At 50.2% G+C, this 24644-nt stretch overlaps 1 protein-coding gene across 7 annotated transcripts in view; it reads right to left on the bottom strand.

The window, feature by feature from the left end:
* Positions 1 to 24644, bottom strand: part of LOC143836574 (purine nucleoside phosphorylase-like) — a 48719-nt gene that overhangs the window by 5245 nt on the left and 18830 nt on the right. The window contains exons 3-8 of one of the 7 annotated variants that reach the window (XM_077336028.1): positions 12665 to 12720; positions 8155 to 8185; positions 2736 to 2899; positions 2463 to 2566; positions 1644 to 1819; positions 626 to 816 (exon numbers count right to left, since the gene is read on the bottom strand). In XM_077336028.1, coding sequence (XP_077192143.1) covers positions 626 to 816; positions 1644 to 1819; positions 2463 to 2566; positions 2736 to 2899; positions 8155 to 8185; positions 12665 to 12720 — 722 coding nt within the window. Of the gene's footprint in view, positions 1 to 625; positions 817 to 1643; positions 1820 to 2462; positions 2567 to 2735; positions 2900 to 8154; positions 8186 to 9906; positions 10109 to 12660; positions 12867 to 16143; positions 16387 to 24644 lie in introns of those variants that run through there. The other 6 variants (XM_077336027.1, XM_077336030.1, XM_077336029.1 and 3 more) reach the window with 6 other exon arrangements.

Below are 24644 nucleotides of genomic sequence, written 5' to 3'. Positions count from 1 at the left end.
AGGTTGCCAGATGTCCAGTACTGGCCTAATATTGACCGGACAATCTGGTATGTTCACAGACAGACTGGGGAGTAAATTGAAAAAAATGCAGGACTTCTAAATGTTTGGTCGTTTTCAGCTTTTCCAAAATGATTAATTGTCAAAGGCTTAAGCAGCCAGAGCTGACTGGTTCATGTGGATTTCCAGGCTGTGTGGCTATGGTCTGGTGGTCTACCCAAACTCAGGGAAAACACTTCCTCGTGGACTTTCTAATGAACTCTACCCAGACACTTGGACTTTCTAATGAACTCTACCCTGAACTCTACCCTTGCCAATGAACTCCACCCAGACTAATGGAAAAACACTTCATAGTTCCAGTCCATCCCCTGGGATAAGGCAGGAATGCAATGTGTTTCCCACCCCACCCCCCACTCCTCAAGAAGTTAAAAATAAAATGCCCAGCGACTGTTCACCCATTCCACAGTTTGGCACGGAGAGATTCCCATCTTGCCGTATCCTACTTCTGAGGATGCCAGCCACAGTGACTGGCAAAACATCTGGGAGGAAAACGACTAGGCCACAGCCCCAAAGCCGTGAAGCTGCGGCTGTGGGTGGTGAAAGGACTCTGACTTGCTCTGCTCCTTACCCACAGCGTCTGCTCCCAACAAATGCAACAGCCGGGCCTCCGCGACGGATTCAAAGTTGGGACCGGAGACCATGCAGTAGATGCCCTCTTTGACAAAGGAGGCGTAGCCCAGGCGCCTGGCCGTCTCCATCGCCAGAGCCCGGATCTTCCCATCGTAGGCGTCGGAAAGGGCCGGGAAGCGGGGTCCAAACCTAGTAGTAGTAGTAGTAGAAGAAGAAGAACGACAACAAGAACAAGAGTTGGTTCTTATAAAGCGCTTTTCTCTACCTGAAGGAGGTGGGTGAGGCTGAGAGAGCCCTGAGATTGGTGAAGAAGGAGAAGAAGTTGGGTCTTATATGCCGCTTTTCTCTACTCAAAGGAGTCTCAAAGCGGCTTCCAGTCTCCTTCCCTTTCCTCTCCCCACAACAGATACCCTGTGAGGGAGGGGAGGCTGAGGGAGCCCTGAGATTACTGAAGAAGAAGAAGAGTTGGTTCTTATATGCTGCTTTTCTCTACCCAAAGGAGTCTCAAAGCGGCTTCCATTTGCCTTCCCTTTCCTCTCCCCACAACAAACACCCTGTGAGGGAGGGGAGGCTGAGAGAGCCCTGAGATTACTGAAGAAGAAGAAGAAGAGTTGGTTCTTGTATGTGCTTTTCTCTACCCGAAGGAGTCTCAAAGTGGCTTCCAATCGCCTTCCCTTCCTCTCCCCACAACGGACACCCTGTTGGTGTTTCCCAACCTGGACCTGGCTACCCTACCCACGAAGGACACCCTGTGAGGTGGGGCTGGCATCCCTATTTACAGCTGATCTGCAGACTGCAGAGATCAGCTGCCCCAGGGAAAACAACAGCTTTGGAGGGTGGGCTGGCGTCACAGTCCTGCTGAGCTCCCTTCCTCCTGGCCCCTCTCCTGCAAATCTCCAGGAATTTCCGAAGTCTTTCGAGTCGGTGGAGCTCTCGGAAAGACGGAGGGCCAAAAGAGAGAGCGGGGGTCCCTGAGCCCAGGCCGGGGCCTAAAGTTCTGGCCGGGCTGTACGTACCTGTCTTCGTTGGGGCCGAGAAGCGGGTTCTGTCCAACCAAGCCCAGCAGGTTGATGTGGTCCCGGATAACCATGATGTCCCCAACGCTGTAGGAGTCTGCCAGGGCTCCGGCCGCATTGGTCACCACCAGTGTCTCTACGCCCAGGAGCTTAAACACACGGACCGGGAAGGTAACCTGTGGGAAAGAGCAGAGATGGAGAAGGCGGGGAAAAAATGACTTTTCTCACTTTCTGACGAGACAAGAACTGGTGGGCTCTCTGCAAAACAAATGAGCAGTAAGAACAGAACAGGTTAAAGGAAGCCCTTCACCCAGAGGAAGTGGTGTTGGCTGAAGGCACAGGCCACTTCAAGAGGAGATTGGGGAAACATCTGGAGCAGAGGTCTATGGGTGGCTCTTAGCCACAAGGTACGGATGTAATACTGCCTGGGGCAGAGATGTTCTGTCTCCGTAGTGCTTGGGGGGCCATGGTGGGGGGGGGCTTCTGGAGTTCTGGCCCCACTGGCAGACTTCCTAAAGACTTCCTCCCGGGTTTGATCACTGTATCACCCAGAGTGCTGGACTGGATGGGCCATTGGCCTGATCCAACATGGCTTGTCACGTTCTTTTACAGAGCAGAGGTGGCTATTGGCCCCAAAGTACAGATGGAACACTCTGTCCGGGGCTGGGGTGCTCTGAATTCTTGGTGATTGGGGGGGGCAAGGTGGGAGCGCTTCCGGAGTAGGCTTGTGCACCAGGGGGCCTGATCCGGACCGATTCCTCCGGATGTTGAGACAGAATTTCTTTTGCATTAATTCCATCCCATTTGTTGGCAGCCTACCTTCCAAAGTGGGTATCCCTCGTACATGTGGAAACGCCCCTTCATGCAAACGCACGGCTGGCCTTGAAGCTCCCCGAAGATGAGGCGTCCTTCATGGCCTGGCACTGAGGAGACAGCGGGCGCCATGGTCATCCCCACGGGCAGCGGAGTTTCCCCCACTCAGCTCTTCCTCGGGGTTGGGGAAACCCTGGTCCAGGTCCAGGTTGGCAGCAGAGACACAAGGGCCAGGGGGAAAGGGAAGGGACTGGGGATGCAAGAGGGACCGCGCACTACCTGTGCTCTGGGGGAAGTTGGGGATGTCTGCGTATTGGAAAGACTCCGGGTTCTTCAAGCTGTCTGCCAGCAGGCCCAGCCCAGAGCCGCAGATGATGGCAATTCTCGGCCGTTGCTTCGTGTGCCCCAGAAGCCAATCCACCGTCTCCCTGTAGCGCTCAAAACTGTAAGGAAAGAATGCAGCGTTAAGACTGGATCGGAGTCTGGGAAACGTCATGCAATGTTTGAATTGAACAAAAACAACGCCATGAATTTGAGTCTGGTTTAAGGAGAAGCCCCAGACAAGGCTAATCGATTAACGCAGGGGTAGTCAAGCTATGGTCCTCCAGATGTCCGTGGACTACAATTCCCATGAGCCCCTGCCAGCGTTTGCTGGCAGGGGCTCATGGGAATTGTAGTCCACGGACATCTGGAGGACCACAGGTTGACTACCCCTGGATTAACGGATTGCACCGAGGGTGTTAAATTCTCTGCTATTTCCAAAGACCCCGATCTCGGGAAATATTATAAGCAGTGGACTTTGTTTTGGAACTATGGAATAATACTTTCTGGATTTTTGCAAAGACCTGTAAAAATTAATTCTGTAGTAGCAGGTTATAGGTATAATTTTATGCCACGGAATCAGGTTCGACTATTTCACTAGATTGGGTTAGGGGGAAAGTCCAATATATATTGTTATTAATTAAATTTCTTTACCGCCCTCCCAATATGGCTCAAATATCTTGTAATTGTGTGTTTTTTGGTTTGGTTCTTAGTAGCGTTTGGGCATTGAGTTTAACAATGTGTATCGATTTCTTGAGAACATACATTTTTTGAATAAAAATGGAGAAAAGAATGAATTTGAGTCTGAGTTAAGGAGAAGAAGATGTTTTGACCCAGTTCTGTTGGTTCCTTGCTCAGTCTGGTGCTGTGCTAAAAATATGCCTGTAAACATTCAGACCAACAGAGCTACCCACACAAACAGCTCCACATCACTTCAACATGCAAGAATTTCCAACCGGAGAAGCCTACTCTCTTCATCTATTAATTTAGCAGAGGATAATTGACGACTTTTCAAGGAATTAACAATCAATCAATCAATGTATGAAAACTGGCGGCCAAGTTGTAAACTGTGCTGTTCTTCCTGGAATCATAGAGTTGGAAGGGACCTTCAGGGTCATCTAGTCCAACCCCCTGCAGAAGCCAGAAATATTTATCAATAGTTATCCTAATATTTATCTTTCAGTAGGGGGGAATGTGCTGTCAAGTCACAAGGGACCTACGGTGTCCCTGTGGGAATTTCAAGGCAAAAGACGCACAGAGGTGATTTGCCATTGCCTACCTCTGCGTAGTGGCCCTGACCCTCCTCGTGGTCTCCTACCCAAACACTGACCAGGACGGACCTTATCTTCTGAGATCTGACAAGATTGGATTATCCTGGGCCACCCAAGTTAGGGGACTGTCTTTTAGAATGTAAAAAATAAAACACGCAAGTTCCTCTGAGCATGTACAGAATCTTTTTTGTTGTTAAATACACACAAGTTGCCCCTACATGTTAGCAATGGGGAGAGACAGGTTTTCAGAGCCCAGGGCATGACTTGCCGATAGACTTGAACTTCAGCACCACAATCTCCAGAAGTCCGGTGCTTTTAGAACAATTGCTCTGTTTGCTCCTGGGATTTCAAAACACGCCCCAAAGGTGCTCCACAAGGCTTTTTCATGCTGCCCCACCTCTGAGCGATACACCCACAAGACTGCCTGAGCATTGCATTCCACCTGCACTTCAAGTCCCACAGAATGCTCTTGGCCCCTTCTAAATAACATTTGGAACGAGTGCTACGCTGGAGAAGGTGAAGAACACGGCCACGAAAGCGTTCTTGAACATTGCAACATCTTTGGGCTTGGGATAACGCTCCCTTTTCATGTTTCCACCCGATAGGCTGGCTAAACATTAACCAAAATTCCCTGCGGTCTCAGCAAAGACTTAATTCCACAGCCACGAATTAGAGTTGTTGACGGAACGGAATGCCCCTGGCCCCGGCTAGCCGGGTACTGTCAGATCTCAGAAGCCAGGGTTCGAACTAGGATAAGAGATCCCCACAGGAGACCAGGGTTGCTACGCAGAGGCAGGCGAGGGCAACCAACCTCTGTATGTCAGGTGTCCTAACTTGGCTAGCTCAGGCTACTCCAATCTCATCAGATCTTGGTGTCTATGCAGGGTCAGTCCTGGTTAGTATTAGGAGAGGAGACCTCCATGGAAGCCCAAGAGGCCTCCAAGGACCAACCAACTCTATATGCCTTTTGCTGTAAGTTGGATTGGCCAGGCTACCCCAATCTCATCAGATATCAGAAGCGAAGAAGGTTCAACCTCAGTTAGCACTTGGATGGGACCAAGGTTAGACTTCTGTAACTTGGTCTACGTGGGCCCACCCTTGTCACTGACCAGGAAGTCACAGCTGGTAGAGAACACAGCTGCACGGGTCCTCACTAAATCATCTTGGAGGACCCATGTTCAGCCTTTGCTGAAGCAGCTGCACTGGTTACCAATCTGTTGAGGGAGCAGAGGTTGGATAGAGAGAAGAGGACTTGTGGAGGGGGAGGAGGGGCCAGAGGAGGATCTGATGTCCTAGGGAGCCTTCCAGTCTTCACATTCTACCCCTACCTAGAATAACAGTGCGGGAAGGGGCCATAGAGGCCATCTAGTCCCACCCCCTGCTCAATGCAGGATCAGCCTCAAGCATCCAGGAGAAGGATCTGTCCAGCCACTGCTTGAAGACAGCCAGTGAGGGGGAGCTCCCCACCTCCTGAGGCAGCCCCTCCCACTGCTGAACTAGACTCCTAGAATCCCAGAGTGGGAAGGGGCCATGCAGGCCATCTAGTCCCACCCCCTGCTCAGTGCAGGATCAGCCTCAAGCATCCAGGAGAAGGATCTGTTCAGCCGCTGCCTGAAGACTGCCAGTGAGGGGGAGCTCCCCACCTCCTCAGGCAGCCCATTCCCCTGTTGAACTAGACTCCTAGAATCCTAGAAGGGGCCACAGAGGCCATCTAGTCCCACCCCCTGCTCAATTCAGGATCTGTCCAGCTGCTGCTTGAAGACGGCCAGTGAGGGGGAGTTCCCCACCTCCTGAGGCAGCCCCTTCCTCTGCTGAACTAGACTCCTAGAATCCTAGAGTGGGAAGGGGCCATGCAGGCCATCTAGTCCCACCCCCTGCTCAGTGCAGGATCAGCCTCCAGCATCCAGGAGAAGGATCTGTCCAGCTGCTGCTTGAAGACGGCCAGTGAGGGGGAGCTCCCCACCTCCTGAGGCAGCCCCTTCCACTGCTGAACTAGACTCCTAGAATCCTAGAGTGGGAAGGGGCCATGCAGGCCATCTAGTCCCACCCCCTGCTCAGTGCAGGATCAGCCTCAAGCATCCAGGTGAAGGGTCTGTCCAGCCACTGCTTGAAGACCGCCAGTGAGGGGGGAGATCTTTTTTCCCCCCCCATCTCTTTAACTTTTGCTCTTTCTAAGGGTAAAGCTTCGTTTATGTATTTTTCCCCCCTTTGCAACCCCCTCCCCCCAGTAATTGGACTATACTGGTCTTTTGAAATCTACTCAAGTATTTTGTTGTAAACGGATAGAGAACAGAACAATATATTTCCAAGTTTTACCACATCCTTTAAGACTTTCAAGGCTTTATGAGAACTGAAAAGTAATTCTTTTTAAAAGAAACGATCACTTTGACTGTCTTTTCGGAATCTACATTGTGAATTTCCTGCATTCTGCAGGGGGTTGGACTAGATGACCCTGGAGGCCCCTTCTAACTATTATTCTATGATATAAGTATTGTATTTGAATTAATACTTTTAACATAAAAGATGCCTTAGAAGGCCCCGAGTAGTCAGTTTCTTCTAGTTCTGCCGTTTCACTGTCTGGAATCTTGCCACACACAAACACACACACACAATAAATCTGAAACCTTGAACAGCCTTAATACTAGTTGAAAATCTATGGTTCTGAGTTTCGTTAAGATGAATTAAATAGATAAGTTAATTGGGAGACTGTCGGCAACTTTGAATGCACAATTCAGAATCTTCACAGCAGATTTTAAACAGCAAAACCAACCGCTCTGTGCTCAGCTATGGCAAGTCATTCAAAATTCTTAGGAGCAGAAAAAACTTACAGTACAAGAACTGCTACTATGCAAGAACTATCAGAAATGCAAACGGTTCTGTTCTCAGAAACACTAAATGCCATCTGCTGCACAGCAAATTCGAGTTGGAGAAATTGAGAGAGAGAGAGACAAAATGTTATCACCCCCAAACGGAAACTGAGATTTAAAATCTTGCCCCATCAAGAGCTCCAGGAGAGGAAACTAGAAAAATCTTTGGATCCAAACAAGAATAGATTTTCTTCAACCACAAGAGGATGACCAAAATTTTACATTGGCTTCTATTTTCAGATCCTCAGTATGAGGGGGAAACTCCATACAGAAATGTTCAAAGAAGAGGGTCACTTTTGGGGCTAGAAATCCTTTTTGGATAAAGAGTGAATACAATAAGATAGAGAAGTTGGCTAGATGGCACGTGAGCACTAAAAGGAAAAGAGGGGGAGTGTTTAACACTGAGTAGCAGCTATTATTAAGAGCCTCTTGTGGCGCAGAGTGGTAAGGCAGCCGTCTGAAAGCTTTGCCCATGAGGCTGGGAGTTCAATCCCAGCAGCCGGCTCAAGGTCGACTCAGCCTCCATCCTTGCGAGGTCGGTAAAATGAGGACCCAGCTTGCTGGGGGGTAAATGGTAATGACTGGGGAAGGCACTGGCAAACCACCCCATATTGAGTCTGCCAAGAAAACGCTGGAGGGAGTCACCCCAAGGGTCAGACATGACTCGGTGCTTGCACAGGGGATACCTTTACCTTTACCTTTTTAGCAGCTATTATACAGAGATGCATCTGAATAAAAACAATGGCTAATTTAAATTCAAGTGGGCAGCCGTGTTGGTCTGAAGAAGCACAACAAAAACAAGAGTCCCATAGCACCTTTAAGACCAACAAAGATTTATTCAAGGCATGAGCTTTTGAGTACATGCGCTCGAAAGCTCACACCTTGAATAAATCTTTGTTGGTCTTAAAGGTGCTATAGGTCTCTATTTTTGTCTTGTTCATTTAAAATTGCCCTGCTCTTATTTGCTACTCTTTCCAGGTTAATCTGAGTTCTATATCCGAGACTTCTTTTTTAAAAAGGGGGACAGAGTGTCTAACATTGGCTGGCACTTAGGGGTAAACTATGTTGACATCGGAGAAGTATTTTTAACGCAGAAGCGAGAGCCACGATTTTGCTTTCGGTTTTGCTGTCGGCAGGCTGGAGCGTGGAGTCAACCGAGGACAAGGAGAGGAAGCCGGTGCTGAAAGGGTGAGCTCCGAAGGGAGAGCAATGCGAGAGATGCACGCCCGGGTCTCTTACCTGAAGCTCTCCTCCGCCTGCATCCTGGCCCCTGGGGGAGGAAGGGAGATGGAGACGTGCGTCAGGGGGCTTCTGCATGCATGCACTCCCACCCACCAGCCCGCCGTCCGTCCCTTTGGCAAAACTGCTGCGTTGTCTTATATAAAGAGAGGGCAGTTCCAGGAGGCGGGCCACGGGCGGCTGGAGCTAGCAGAACAAGCCAGCTAGACCCGCCTTTCTCACCACCTCCTTTCCCGCAGTGTGTCCTGGGGCCAGGCCAAGACATCCCAAGGCTTGTAGGCAGCCCCAGAGATCCGCTGAGAAACACATGATCAGAGTGTGCCTTAGCAGAGCAAGTCCTGGCCTTGCCCCCTTCCAAAACGCAGGGCTTGGAAAGCACCAGCAGATCCTAGAAAACCTGCCAGGATATCAAGAAGCCACCTTCCTTATAGGCCTAGATATGCTTAGGAGTTGTCCCTTGGAAATTAAACTTTGAAGAAACTCGTTAGGATGGGAATATTATCTAGAAGAAGAAAAAAGTTGGTTCTTATGTGTCGCTTTTCTCTACCCGAAGGAGTCTCAAAGCGGCTTACAGTCGCCTTACCTTTCCTCTCCCCACAACAGACACACTGTGAGGCTGAGAGAGCCCCGAGATTACTGAAGAAGCAGAATTGGTTCTTATATGCTGCTTTTCTCTACTCAAAGGAGTCTCAAAGCGGCTTACAGTTGTCTCCCCCTTCCTCTCCCCACAACAGACATCCTGTGAGGGAGGGGAGGCGGAGAGAAGCCTGAGATTACTGAAGAAGAAGAGTTGGTTCTTATATGCCTCTTTTCTCTACCCGAAGGAGTCTCAAAGGGGCTTACAATCGCCTTCCCTTCCTCTCCCCACAACACACACCCTGCGAGGGAGGGGAGGCTGAGAGAGCCCTGAGATTCCTGCTCAGAACAACTTCATCAGTCATCCAGCTGGCTGCATGTGGAGGAGTGGGGAATTAAACCTGGCTCAGCAGATTAGAAGAAGAGATCATAGAATCCTACAGTTGGAAGGGACCTCCTGGGTCATCGACTCCAACCCGCTGCACCGTGCACCCACAGCCCTATCGCTGACACTGTAACCTGCCACCCCCTAAGGGGGTGAGCCTAGGGATGCTCAGCTGGCTGCAGATGGGGGAGTAGGAATCAACCCTGACTCTCCAGATTAGAAGTCCGTGCTCCTAACCACAACATCAAGCTGGCTCTCCACACCAAGCTGGCTCTTGGCATTTGTGCAGGTAAGTTTTTTGGGGGGGTTGACTGAGGTGGCAGTCACATGTGAAATGTAGTATTTACCGGTTCCTCGTTTGAATTTGGTATCTCCAGGGGCACTTCTGCAGCTTCTTAATGGTTTTGCAGGGTCTGCAGAGCCCTGGGGGGTCCGTGGGAAGTGGAGGGGGTCTGTGGCCTTCCCCCTCCAGCCTCTATGGCAGGGGTAGTCAAACTACGGCCCTCCAGATGTCCATGGACTACAATTCCCAGGAGCCCCTGCCAGCGTTCGATTACTGGCAGGGGCTCCTGGGAATTGTAGTCCATGGACATCTGGAGGGCCGCAGTTTGACTACCCCTGCTCTATGGTCTCAGCCACAAGCTACGGCCCCAGACGCTTCCATCTCTCTGCCTTCTGAGGGAATTCTCTCATGGTTTCCCTGTATGGGGGGGTGGAGCCTGCATCTCAAGCTGCCTCCTGCCTCTCCCCCCTCAGTTCTCCATGAGCCTGCCTGTTAATGCGGGGGCTGATGTCACTTCCGGGGACACGGCACTTCGGGGGGGGTGTGGCAGGAAGACGTAGCCAGCTGACATCACACCCGGGCCTCCTCGAAGCCTGAGCAAGGATTCCGGGGGTTCCTCCACGGTCAGAAGGCTGGAAAAGGCTGCCGAAGACCTTCCTGAGGACTGCGGACATCACTAGAGGCTGTTTCTTCTGCAGGGATCTCCACATCTAGATTGCAAGGGGTGGCGGGGAGAGAGAAGGGCCATGGCTGTGAGATGCCCTCCCCAAGGAGACCCATCTGGGTCTCAAGGCAGTGGAATCGATGCAATCAGTAGGATTGGGCCATGCAATAAACCAGATGTGGCCAATGTGTGGCTCTCCAGATGTCCACAGACTACAATTACCATGAGCGCCTGCCAGGGGTGGCCAAAAGCTGGCTCCCCAGATGTCCATGGACTACAATTACCATGAGCGCCTGCCAGGGGTGGACAAACGTTGGCTTCCCAGATGTCCCGGACTACAGTTACCATGAGTGCCTGCCAGGAGTGGCCAAACGGTGGCTCCCCAGATGTCCATGGACTACAGTTACCATGAGCCAGGGGTGGCCAAACTGTGGCAGGATGACTCTCTTGGAGTATCTGAAAGGCTATCCCTTGGAGATCAGGGGGCTGTTCCTGTTGGCAGCAGAGGAGAGGACCCCAGGAATGGTTTTAAACTATATGGAGAATGATATTGCCTAGATATCAGGAGACGGGGGAGGGAAGTTCCCAGTCATTGTTCAGCAGTGGGATGGGCTGCCTAAGAAGGTGGGGAGCTCCCCCTCCCTGGTGGTCTTCAAGCAAGGGCTGGACAGATCCTTCTCCTGGATGCTTGAGGCTGATCCTGCACTGAGCAGGACTAGATGGCCTCTAGGGGACCTTGCAACTCTAGGAGCCTATGAGTCCAGTCAAACAGCTGGCATTCCAGGCATATGACCTCTGGCCTCGGAACGTCTGATTTTTTTAGCACACCTCTTTCCCCTTCTGTGCCCACAAACTCCGCACGCCTTTCCTTTTATTGAAGGAAATTCCAGCTCTCAGGGGGATTGTCATGTGCCCCGTAAGATACATCTTGTGACTCTTCTTTCCTCTGCTGGGGGGGATGGACATCACATGGGCACAATGGAGCTGCCTGGTAACGGAAGGAGGCCAAAGTCAGTTTTGTCTACTCCAGCTGGCAGCAGCTCTCCTGGGGCTCCCACAGAGGCCTTTCACCTTACCTCCTGTGTGTGTTGAGTGCTGTCAACTGCTGTCAGGATCAGCTGCTTGGTGAGCCTTTCTCTCCTCCCCACACCCTTCTGAAGGCTGCGGAGAGAGGGCTGTTTCGCCCAGCACCACAGGGGTCTGCGGAGGAAGTGTTTAAAGATCCCCGCCTGGCGATCAGCTGCTTGGCAGGGTCTTCCCCTGCTTCGGAGGGAACGGAAAGGGGGCCCCTTCTCCCAGCCTCAGAGGGGTCTGCGAGGGAAGCATTTAAGGACCCTGCCAAACAACTGATCCTCTGGCAGGGTTTTCCTCCCCTTCAACGGCTGCAGAAGGGGAGAGAGGGTCTGCAGGGGCAGTGTTTAAAAACCCTGAGAGAAAGGGAAAGGTGGTTGCAAGCTGCCTTGAGACGATTTCAGGTAGTAAAAAGCAGGGTACAATCCTGCCCCCCCCCCCCCCCAATTTTTCTTCTCCTAAGCTGTGGCAGCCATTTTGCGGCTGGCTTCACCTCCAACAAGCAGCCATTTTGTGGCCACCACCCTCCGTGCTGAGCCGGAACGCCCAAGATGTCGACGGGTTTGGAAAGGTTGGGGCCCCCTGCTCTGAAGAAAGAAAGGAAGAAAACTCTTGGGGTTGTGGTTAAGAGCCGTGTCCTCTAATCTGGAGAAACAGGTTTGATTCCCCACTCCTCCTCTACAGGCAGCCAGCTGGGTGACCTGGGGTCAGTCACAGTTCTCTTAGAGCTGCTCTCACAGAGCAGTTCTCTCTGAGCTCTCTCAGCCCCACCTACCTCCCACGGCATCTGTTGTGGGGATAGGAAGGGTAGGCGATTGGAGGCCACTTTGAAACTCATTTGGGTGGAACAAAGCAGGGCACACAACCCCCCCCCCCCCAGCTTTTCTTCCTCTTCATTATTTTCTATCAATGGATTCTGTTTTTATTTGTATTCAGGATTTTAAACCATCGCCCCACAGACAATCATAGAATCATAGAATCATAGAGTTGGAAGGGCCCTCCTGGGTCATCTAGTCCAACCCCCTGCACTGTGCAGGACACTCACAACACTCTCGCTCCTCCACTGTCACCTGCCACCCCCTTGAGCCTTCACAGAATCAGCCTCTCCATCAGATGGCTCTCCAGCCTCTGTTTAAAAACCTCCAAAGATGGAGAACCCACCACCTCCCGAGGAAGCCCGTTCCACTGAGGAACCGCTCTGACTGTCAGGAACTTCTTCCGGAGGTTTAGACGGAATTTCCTTTGCATTAATTTCATCCCATTGGTTCTGGTCCGTCCCTCCGGGGCAAGATACCTTTTAAACCACACATTATTTCCTACAGCAGCTCTCCAAGCAGCCTCAAAGCCAGGCATTTGCAGTTTTATTTCCAAGTAGCAGAAAGCATGTGCTTTGTGTCCATTTTTAATATGTCGTCTGCCGCCCTGAGACTCACAGGGAGGAGCTCTTTATAAATCTCATATAACAACAACAACGACGACGACGAACGCAGGACTTTTGCAGCAAAAAGCACCAGCGTAGCAGCTCACCTACCCTGAAGTGCTGCAGAGAACGAGGGTCCTGTTTCCTGACGGGCCTTCTGTCGGCGCCTGAAAGGAAAATGAGAAACCAGCGAGGGAAAGAGCGAGGAGAGATAATTCTGCCAAGCAAACTCTCCCACTTTCACTTTCTGATTCTCTTCCCTCCAGATTTTATCCTCTTTCTGGGCTCGTCTGCCCATCCGGCTGGTCCAATCAGACACTCAAGCACCTTTTGGACCGCCACCAAATTATGCAATGGCACATCTGGTAAAAGTTTCGTGCTTCTGGGTTTCCCCCCATTTCCAAGGGTGTTTCCTCTTTTCCAAAAAATGTCGCATATTTTCCTTCGGTCCGGACCCTCGCAGAGGTGGCCGATTGACTCAGCCTTTCCGTAGCCATTTTTAAACCGAATTTCTCTTGACCATTGCTCGCCGTGTCTTCATGGTTTAAGGTGGTGCTGGGGTGACAAAACCGTCTGCAAAATGGCTGCAGTGCTTCCCATCTTCCCTGGACAGGTTCGCACAAGAGAATCCCAGTCGGAATTCGGGCAGAGGCTCAGGAAATGCTCCTCAGCACACCCAAGAGCAGCGGAGATCCAGGACCCATCCCTGCTCGTGTCATGCATTCTGAGCTGCAACTCTTATTTTCTTTATTTGTTTGTTTATCTGATTATTTATATTTTAACTTATATGCCGCCGCTCTCAAAGACTCGCAGCGGTTTACAATAAAAGAATAAAACAACAACCCTTAAAAGATATAAAAGATTGTTGTTGTTATGTGCGAAGTCGTGTCCGACCCATCGCGACCCCCTGGACAATGATCCTCCAGGCCTTCCTGTCCTCTCCCATTCCCCGGAGTCCATTTAAGTTTGCACCTACTGCTTCAGTGACTCCATCCAGCCACCTCATTCTCTGTCGTCCCCTTCTTCTTTTGCCCTCGATTGCTCCCAGCATTAGGCTCTTCTCCAGGGAGTCCTTCCTTCTCATGAGGTGGCCAAAGTATTTGAGTTTCATCTTCAGGATCTGGCCTTCTAAGGAGCAGTCAGGGTTGATCTCCTCTAGGACTGACCGGTTTGTTCGCCTTGCAGTCCAAGGGACTCGCAAGAGTCTTCTCCAGCACCAGAGTTCAAAAGCCTCAATTCTTTGATGCTCGGCCTTCCTTATGGTCCAAATTTCGCAGCCATACATTGCAACTGGGAAGACCATAGCCTTGACTAAACGCACTATATAAAAGATAGCAGTTAATTAAAAATTATCCCCCCCCCATCTCCTCCCCTGACAAGCATGTAGTCTGGAGCTCTTTCATTAGGGGTGAGGGTCTTGATCTCATAGGTTCTAGGGGATCCCCTGATAATAACTTGGGGACCCCAGCCTGGCCTCAACTGTACGCCTGGTGGAAGCGCTCCGTCTTACAGGCCCTGCAGAAGGCTGGTAATTCCAGCAGGGTCCTTAGCTCTTCTGGGAGCTCATTCCACCAGGGTGGGGCCAGGGCCAAAAACCCTGGTTGCGAATGCCTGGATTAGAGTGTGGGCTGAAGGGCATTGTGCCCACGTCTCCAAGAGTTTCCCCCTCTGCTGGATCTGACAACCCTTCCCCCTCCATCCATTCCCGGGGACCAGGGGAGGGGGGGAGAACTTGGCAACCCTATTCTCCTTCTATGACAAGGAAGTAAGATATCATAGCATATTTTACTTTATCATAGAATATGTTACATGAGGGAGGGATGAAATTAATGCAAAAGAAATTCCATCTAGACATCCGGAAAAAGTTCATGACAGTGAGAACGGTTCCTCAGTGGAACAGGCTTCCTCGGGAGGTGGTGGGTCCTCCATCTTTGGAGGTTTTTAAACAGAGGCTGGAGAGCTATCTGACGGAGAGGCTGATTCTGTGGAGGCTCAAGGGGGTGGCAGGTGACAGTGGAGGAGCAATTGGAATGTGAGTGTCCTGCATAGTGCAGGGGGTTGGACTAGATGACCCTGAAGGTCCCTTCCAATTCCATTATTCTATGATTCTATGTTTCTAATTCAAAAGAAATTCTGTCTAAATCTCTGGAAGACATTCCTGACAGTTGGACTAGATGACCCAGGAGGTCCCTTCCAACTCTATGATTCTTAAAGGTTGCTAAAATAAAGAAAGTCTTAAATCTTATACCTAACCTATTAAAATTAAGGCATGGGGTTTTTGCCTATTAAAATACAAATGTTATTCAATACAGTATAAAATTAAAGAAAGTCCCACCCAGCTGCAAAACCATACTTTAGCAAGCTCCCTCCCCCCGCCTTTCTTTTTGTTCTGCCTAGTCTGTGGCAAGGAGAAAGGAGGGGTGATGGGGGACAGCTTGTTCTCCTCGGAGAGTCAAAAGTTAACAGAGCATTGTGGCTGCAGGAGGAGCTTGTTCTAGGAGAATCGAAAGTTAACCAAAACAGAAACTTTCTGCTAATAAGCTTTATACAGAATGGAAAAATATTTCCTGTGCAATTTTAAGTATTTAAAAGAAATTCCATGAAATATTTTCATGGGAAAAAATTTTCTTCCTTGCCAATCGAAACAAACAAATTGTCACTGCACGTCCCTGGAAACGGAGCAAACACGGAGCATTTGCTAATTCTGTCTCATTTTGTCCATTGATTATTAGATTATGGACTGATGAAGAATATCGAAACAGGGGTAATTCACCGGAATTTGTTTGTTGAAACTTGTGTTGGAAACCTCCTGTGAGGAGGTTCACGCATTAAACTGCTTCTTGAGCCCGCATGGATTCATTGGTTTACATGTAAAAATATTAAAATCAGAGTCCAGGGGCACCTTTAAGACCAGCCAAGATTTATTCAAGGTAAGCACTCTTCCTCAGACTATGAACTGACCATCACAACAGCTCTAATTTAAATAGATAACAACAGGTTAAAAACAGCCACAGCTTTTGGGTGCATGAACTGAAACAGATTTCATCTCACCTTCCATGCTGATCAGGTTTTCTCAACCAGGGCTTTGTGAAATCTTGGGGTTTTTTGATGGGCCGGGAAGGGTTTCCCAAATAAGGAAGAGTTAATTAATTTCTAATATATATTTTTTAAATTTCTTAAACATTTATCAGTGATGATATGACCATGTATGCTCATGTCAACCCATCCTCCCTTCCCAAAATGGCCAATGATGGGCCCGGAGCGGGTGGGAAGGGGAGGGGCCCGTGGGTGGCTCTGCTTCCCAACTATATTCTACATCAGGGGTAGTCAAACTGTGGCCCTCCAGAGGTCCATGGACTACAATTCCCATGAGCCCCTGCCAGCAAACTGGAGGGCCACAGTTTGACTACCCCTGTTCTACATGTTTGCAGCACTTCCGCAGTTTCTCAAAGATTGAAGAATATTTCACACGAACATTCCCATTATAGTCCATGGCGCCATTGACTTTCATGGGCGCTGAAGCCAAATTAGACCCTTCAGGCACAAACCTACCCGTGATCCCATAAGGGGTGGCGTTCAAAAGCATTCTGTGCACAGACATTGCAACGGAGAGGTACGATTAAAAAAAATAATTAGCGGCCATCGTGGGACATTTAAACCTTCCTGGGTCCCGGCCCTCCCACACTCCCCGCTCCCCGCTCGATCTTGGGATCCGGTGTGGTGAAGGGGTTAAAGAAGAGCAGACTCTAATCTCAAGCGCTGGGTTTGATTCCTGACGCCTGCTCCACACGCAGCCAGCTGGGTTGCCAACTTCCAGGTGGGGGCCTGGAAAACTTCAGGAAGATGAAAGAGAGAAAGACAGGATGAAAGAGAGAGAGAAAGAGAGAGAGAAAGAGGGGGAAGGAAGGAAGGCATTGGTTCTCCTGGAGAAAACTGCTGCTTTGGAGGGGGACTGGCCCTCCTACTCTCACCCCCATTCAGCAGTGTCTACACAGGTCAACACTGTCCCCATCCAACCCCACATCTTCCAAAGGCCAAGCCAGGCAGGCCATGGAGGGGTGGGTTGCCACCTTCCCACTTCTACCTTCCAGAGGCCAGTCCAGGAAGGCCACAGGGGGGTGCCTCCTTTCCATCCCCCCACATCTCCCACGGGCCAGGCTGGGTGGGGAAGGCTGAGGAAAGGGGGGGGGGGCAAGCAAAGAGCCCTCCGATGGCCGGCTGCAGGGCCTTGAGGTGGTGTTGTGAGCCTAGGTCCTACTCAGGAGGCCTCCTTGTGGACAAGCTTTGCCAGGAGCTTCAGCCTAGTCCAGCCATGGCCGTGTAGAAGTCTAAAGTATAAATAAATTTTAGAAGATCTGAGAGAATTTAGGGGGGGGTGGAATTAGGATTTTGAAAAGTATTTTCTAAATCTGTATCTTTATGTAATGTAACTGTCAGATCTCCCCCCCCCCCCCCAAATACACACTTCTGTTCTTTGGCAGGGTCGGTCTGACCTACTCTGCAGAGGAAGTATGTGCTAATTCTGGAAAACCAAATGCTGAGAAACCCTTTGGATGTGTTACAAAATTCTCTTGGCTGTACGCCTGCAACTTTAATTATAGCTCTTTTTGCAAGAACTCTTTCTCTTTCTCCCCGGCCTTCCATCCATCTTCACTTAAAAAGGGAATTCTTTTAGAAAGAATAATCAAAAAGAACGTCTATGTTTCACTTCAAGAATCTCATCAAGAAACTCTCACCTCTGGTGTCTCTTGAGCCAGCAAAACGGGAGAGATGAAAGATAAGATTCAAAGCTCAACAAAGGTGCACAAGTGAGAAACCATTAACACATCACCCAGCCTGGGCTTCCGGGACAGAACTGACACAGCGTGGGACTCCAGTGTGGGACTCCAGTCGACTCTCTCAATAAGCAAATTTCACAGAAAGAAAATCCCTTTATTGGAAGTATCACAAAGCAGGCATCTCTAAATTCTTGCTACGACTAACTCACCTCAGGACAGGCACCCTTATCTATCATTTCCCCTAGCACTCCCCCCGAACTAAGGATTAGGCACGAAACCTTCAGTTCCACCCTCTCGCAGCCCTTCCCAAACGTGAAAGTTAGCTAGACACAACAGCGCCTCGGTCACGGAAACAACTGGTTCCCAAACACCCCATAGATTTTTGGCTTTTCTCGCCCACCTGAACCCTCCATTATTATTATTATTATTATTATTATTATTATTATTATTATTATTATTATTATTATTATTATTATTATTATTATTATTATTATTATTATTATTATTATTATTATTATTATTATATTTATTTCCCGCCACTCCCTACAGGCTAGTGGCGGGTAACAATAGTCTGAAAATCCCCCATTAAAAACCCCGTTTTAATATACCCCAACACGGCGGAAAATACCACTCTCCCCTACCCGAACAAATGCATTGGGGGATGGAGGGTGATGATTACTTCAAACCCCCCAGGGGGGCAATGTTCTTCCTCGCCAATCCCAGCCTCAACCGTAGACCTGGCGGAAGAGCTCCGTTTTACAGGCCCTGCCGAACCCAGGAGCTCATTCCACCAGGTGGGTGCCAGGACAGAGAAGGCCCTGGCCCTGGTCGAGGCTAGGCGCTCTTCTCTGGGGCCGAGAACGATCAATAGGTTTTCTCCCGCAGACCGTAGAGCCCTGCGGGGCACATAGGGTGACAGACGGTCCCTCAGGTATGTGGGTCCCAACCTTAAAGGTTAAAACCAAAAGCTTGAACCGGATCCGGGCAGCAATTGGCAACCAGTGCAGCTGCCTCAGCACCAGCTGGATGTGGGCCCTCCAAGGTGTGGCAGTGAGGACCCTGGCAGCTGCATTTTGCACTAGCTGAAGTTTCCGGATCAAGGACAAGGGCAGGCCCGCGGAGAGCGAGTTACAGAAATCTAATCTGGAGGTGACTGTCGCATGGATCACTGTAGCCAGGGGGTCCATGAACTCTAGATAGCGTAAAACAGACAGGCCATCAAAATGGAGCAACAGTAACTTATCCTAACTAGTTACATAATAGTTAATAGATGAACACATGAATATAAAGGACACAGCAAAAGAGCCAGTTTGGTGTAGTGGTTAGGAGTGCGGACTTCTAATCTGGCAAAACGGGTTGAGTCTGCACTCCCCCACATGCAACCAGCTGGGTGACCTTAGGCTGGCCACGGTGCTGAGAAAGCTGTTCGGACCAAGCAGGAATATCAGGGCTCTCTCCACATCACCCACCTCACAGGGTGTCTGTTGTGGGGAGAGGAAAGGGAAGGTGACTGTAAGCCACTTTGAGCCTCCTTCAGGGAGAGAAAAGTGGCATACAAGAACCAACTCTTCTTCTTCTTCTTCTTCTTCTTCTGCTGCTGCTGCTTCTTCTTCTTCTTCTTCCTCTTCCTCTTCCTCTTCCTCTTCTTCTTCTTCCTCTTCCTCTTCCTCGTCTTCTTCTTCTTCATGGTTACATGGTTTTGACCCACAGGACCAAGGACTCAGTAAGTGAGAACACTGAAGTTTCACCTAGGGATGCGCACTTCAGGTCAGTTTGGCCGCACTGGCAATTGCCGAAGCCCAAGGCCAGCGTCACAGTGCGGAGAGGAGGGGCAGTGGCAATGCATTGGCGGCCACACACCAGCCCACGTGCTGCCATCCCTGCTTGGCCCCAGAACACCGACCCATGCGGCCGTCACCCGTAGATTGGACTTCTTCAAGTTGCTCTATGCAGGCCTGCTCTTAAATTTGCTCCGAAAACTACAATGGGCCCAGAATACAGTTGCCAGAGTTTTTACGATAACTCCCTGGAGAGCACAGATTTGACCAGCGTTCCAATAGCAGCACCGACTCCCTGTTGAATTCCGGATCAAGTTTAAGGTATTCTTACCCATAAGGACATCTGCAGTCAGGGTCTTTTGCATCTGAGAGACTGCCTTTCTATCTACACCTCCCCAAAGGGCATTACGCTCGGCTAACACCAATCAATTGGTGGTCCTGGCCCCTAGGAGGTACGTCTGGCCTCAACCAGGGCTAGACATTTTCCGTTCTGGCCCCTAACCTGGTGGAATGAGCTCCTGGAGCACATCCAGGCCCTGTCTGAGCTGGCACAAGCCCGCGGGACATGTATGATGGAGCTGCCGGGCTTTTGGTTGGGCCCGATGAATTGTTAACATCCACATTCTGTCATGGGCCTGCAGGCTCTTAGGAGACCAGCAGAGGGTGCCAGCTGCCAAGGGTACGGTCCAGAGAAAGGTCGAAGGCAGCAGCCTGGTGCTAGAGGGCGTACGCCGGTCCCTAAAGCTGGCACAGAAAAATTGTTTTGGAGATTGACTCTGCATTTTGCCAGGGCCTGTTTCCAGCACAGTCCTATGTTTTAGGATTACCAACTCCAGCCTTAGGAATTCCTGGAGATTTGGGAAGGGTCCCTCTGATGGCCAAATTTAACAGCATTGAATCTCCGTGCCCATTCTGACCCAGCACAGATTCCAGGGCTGCCATCTGGCTATAGCGGTTAAGAGAGGCAGCCTCTAATCTGGTGAGCCGGGTTTGAATCCCCGCTCCTCCACATGCGGCCAACTGGATGACCTTGGGCTGGTCAAAGTCCGATAGAGCTGTTCTCACAGACCAATAATCTCAGGGCTCTCTCAGCCTCGCCTACCTCACAGGGTGTCTGTTGTGAGGAAAGGAAGGGAAGGCGATTTTAAGTCACTTTGAGTGGAAAGAGGGGTACAAAAACAGCCCATAGTTTAGCAGTGGCTCTAATTTGGAGAACTGGGCTTGATTCTCCACTCCTCTTCCCTGTGTAGGGTGACCTCGGGCCAGTCACAGTTCTCTTAGAGCTCTCTCCGCCCCGCCAACCTCACAGGGTGCCTGTTGCAAGGAGAGGAAGGGGGAAGTGTTTGTAGGCTGTTTCAGGATGCCTTTTGGGATATAAAAACCAACCCTTCTTCAAATCTGGCTCGGGAAATGGGAGCCTGGGAAAGGCGGTTTAGGGCGGAGAGGGCCCTCAGCGGGGTATAATGCCCAAGTCCATCCTCCAAAGCCGCCATTACCTCCGGCAGAGGGCTGATCTCTGTTGTCCGGGCTCAGCTGTAATTCTGGGAAGTCTCCTGGCCTCCCCCAGAGGTTGCCGGAGAAGGAATCACCAATAGCAGTCCATTGTTCTGAATGTTCCCCAAAATTGTAATATATGTATCCAAGCTTCCTCTCATTTTAAGGGGCTTTTAGGGGACTTTGTGTCTTTTATTTTTATCTTGTAATGAGCCATGAGCCGGCTCTGCCAAGAGTGGCAGGAAATAAATTCAAATAATAATATTAATATTAATAATATTAATAATAATATTAATATTAATAATAATAATAATATTAATAATAATAATAATAATAATAATAATAATAATAATGGCTCTACTCTTACAGAGTGAAATAAAAAATTTTCAAGAAGGATGAGCCCGTCTGGCACAAGCGCGGACAGCCCAGGCGATACTCGAAGAGCTTTTGGCTGGGACCATGGGGTGGCCAAACGGTGGCTCTCCAGGGGTCCATGGACTACAATTCCCATGAGCCCCTGCCAAGCAGGGGCTCATGGGAATTGTAGTCCATGGACCCCTGGAGAGCCACCGTTTGGCCACCCCTAGAGCCATTGAGGAAGGTTATTCCAAAAACGAAGCACAAACCTCGGTCCCTCTTCTGGCTTGGTTACATTGGGTCCATTTTTTTTTTTGGAAACATTGAGAATACATTGTGTCTTCAACTGCCACGGGCGATTCTCTTTCCAGCTCGCCCCGTTCTGGGTCTCCCGGGAGGTTGGCAACCCTGCTTCGCCGCCTGGGTCGGGCGTTCCGGAGCCTGGCGTGCCTGTCTCAGCAGGCAGCGCGCCGCGAACCCCGCCCCGCCCGCCGGCCCGCCCAGGGGTCCCGCTGGGAGGCCCCGATTGGCTGAGGGTGACGTCAACCAGGCGCTCTCTCTCCCCCCCCCCGCTCCATATTGAGGCCGAGCAGATTGGCCCGGCGCTGCTGCAAGGCGGCGGGGCGGCGGGAGTTAACTTAAAGGGGCCGCCGCACCCGAGCCGGAGCGCCTCCCCTGCGTCCCACCGTCTCCTGCCTGGGGAGGCCAGCCTCCAGGGGGGACCTGGGGACCCCCCCGGAATTGCAGCTCCTCTCCAGATGAAAGACATCCGTTCCCCTGGGACTCTCTGGCAGCATCTTGCTCATTACTACTAAGATCACTAGACTCGTCGAGTAGGAAGGGGCCACTCAGGTCATCTAGTCCAACCCCTGCTCAACCTAAGGTATCCATAAATATTATTATTATTTTGACTATTATTATTAATCAGGCTCAGGGCGGTTGACAAAAATCATAGAATCCTAGAGTTGGAAGGGACCTCCTGGGTCATCTAGTCCAACCCTCTACATTATGCAGGACACTCACAACCCTCTCGCTCACCCACTGTCACCTGCCACCCCCTTGAACCTTCCCAGAATCAGCCTCTCCGTCAGATGGCTCTCCAGCCACTGTTTAGAAATCTCCAAATTCAAATCATTGAATTAAAACCTTCACAGTACACAACAAAAACAGAGTCCCATAGCACCCTTAAGACCAACCAAGATCTATTCAAGGTGTGAGCTTTCGAGTGCAGGCCATCTTCCTCAGACTAAATGAACCACATTCATAACAGTGGAGCTATAAGGCAAAAACTGTGCCACAACATCCAAATTCAGCCATATGGTGCCGTATGATAATTCTTGGCTAAAGCAGCCAGTCAGCCGCCCTGAGTTCAATTGTGGTTCACAAAAACATGGGAGAAATAAGGCTGTCCCCGTTCGTAATTAATTCGTAATTAATGGCATACCCCAGTTGTTGAATCTGTCCACAGTACAGTTTGCAGCTGAAACCATCCAAGGTCATCAATCAATCATTTAAATAATAAAAACCTCTAAAGTCCTGATTATCCTCTACTGGTGTCCTTCCCGCCCCCAATCCCCCCTCTCCAAGCTCCACCCCAAAGTCCCCAGCCCTTTCCCAACCTGGAGCTGGCTTTGCAGGCCACTTCTGTGCCCGCTGAAGAGCTGAGAGATTCGAACCCACCACCAACTTGGAGGGACAGGGTTGCTAGCCACACCCCCTCCCGGCAGCAGCAGGGGATGGGGGATGGATAAGGTGGCCAAGTCCAGGTTGGGAAACTCCTGGAGATGGGGGGGGGGGGGCTGGGGAGAACAGGGACCTCAGTGGGTGCAATACCGTAGCGGCCTTCCTCCCAAGCAGCCCTTTTCTCCAGGGGAACAGACCTCCGTCGTCTGGAGATGAGCTGTAAAACCAAGGGATCCCCAGGCCCCACCTGGAGGCTGGCATCCCTCAGAAAAAAGCTTTCATGACTATTACACTGACTTCCATGATGGCCTGTGATTGTGGAGCTATGCATGCCAACTCTGAGTGGGGGGATACCTGGAGATTTGGGGAGGAGCTGTGGGGGACAGGGTTTGAGGAGAGGAGGGACACGATGAGATGGCAGGATGTTGGTTCAGAGTCCTGTGGCACCTTTAAGACCAACAAAGATTTATTCAAGGTGTGAGCTTTCGAGTGTAAGCACGCTTCCTCAGAGAAGCTCAAGATTAAGGAGAGTTTTTAGGTAACAGAAAAGGAAGAAGACCTTTTGTTAAAAATTTGGTACTATTTTAGAGCCAGTCATCTCATTATAGAATCATAGAGTCATAGAGTTGGAAGAGACCTACTGGGTCATCTAGTCCAACCCCCTGCACTATGCAGGACACTCACATCCCAATTGCTCCTCCACTGTCAACTGCCCCCCCCTTGAACCTTCACAGAATCAGCCTCTCCGTCAGATTTTGGGGAACCGAGAGCATTTCACCCTCTGTCCCAGTGGCTGGGGGGCGGGTAGCAGGGTAATCAGCAGCTGCGGGGTATCCAATTTAGATGGGAAACTGGCATGTGAAGGAAAGATTTAAAAACCTGTCTCAGAACATTCAACGTACCTTGAATGGTCCACGCAGCTCAATGTTGGGAGATCTCAGAAGCTAAGCAGGGTCGGCCTTGGCCAGGACGTGGATAGGAGACCACCAAGAAAGGCCAGGGTTGCTGTGCAGAAAACTACCTTCTGTTCACCTGGGTAGTCCAGGCTCACCTGATTTTGTAAGATCTTGGAAGCTAAGAATTTGTTCTTGGCGCTCAAAAACGTTTCAAAGCCTTAAAAGAATATCTATTTGGCACGTACAAAACCAATAATGTTTCACCTAAGGCGTGTCTATCCTACTGATCTTCCTCCGAGGTCAATGGACAGATACACAGTTGTATATAACAAATTTTTACAATTTTCAACTGGGGAAGGGGGTGTGAAAAACTTATTTAATCTGTCATGACTGGTTCTGGTCCTGCGAGGTATTCGTACTGACAGAATTCTCAGCCAGCAAATAGTTCTTATTCCTCTCCTGGGGGTTGGAACATCCTGCTATGAGCTTCTCTGTGAAAAGGTTCACCAGGAGAGGGTTGCCAGAACTTGGCTATAACTGGATGCCATTTTGCAGGGGGTTGGGCTAGATGACCCTGGAGGCCCCTTCCAACTCTTGATTCTATAATTCTATGATTCTCTGAACACTTTACACCAGGAGTAGTCAAACTGCAGCCCTCCAGATGTCCATGGACTGCAATTCCCATGAGCCCCTGCCAGCGTTCGCTCATGAGAATTGTAGTCCATGGACATCTGGAGGGCCACAGTTTGACTACCCCTGCTTTACACACATGCAGGCATGCACGGGTGCACACACACACATGCAGGAATGCAGGCATGCACACAGGCCTAATTGCAACCCCCCTCTCCCCCTGTAACTCTGCCCTCCCCTCCAAGCTATTTGCTCTTGTGAAAGTCCCCTTTGCACACAAGGGGACATACCAGGCCAGAAACACCAATTAGCATGGTAATTAAAGGAAGGGGGAACAGATCTGCATAGCAATAAGGACTCTTTGCCTGGAAAGGCTCAGGGCCTTTCTGCATGATAAAAAAGGGCATTTCAGTCAGATTTGATTCTCTGAGCCAGCCTGGGAGATCTGCAGGGTCCCTTTCCCAGTAGCCTGGAA

This window comes from Paroedura picta, chromosome 4 (assembly GCF_049243985.1).
Source record: "Paroedura picta isolate Pp20150507F chromosome 4, Ppicta_v3.0, whole genome shotgun sequence".
NCBI classification, from domain to species: domain Eukaryota; kingdom Metazoa; phylum Chordata; class Lepidosauria; order Squamata; family Gekkonidae; genus Paroedura; species Paroedura picta.
The sequence above is the reverse complement of the archived record's forward strand: the minus strand, read 5'-3'. Positions and strand labels throughout refer to the sequence as shown.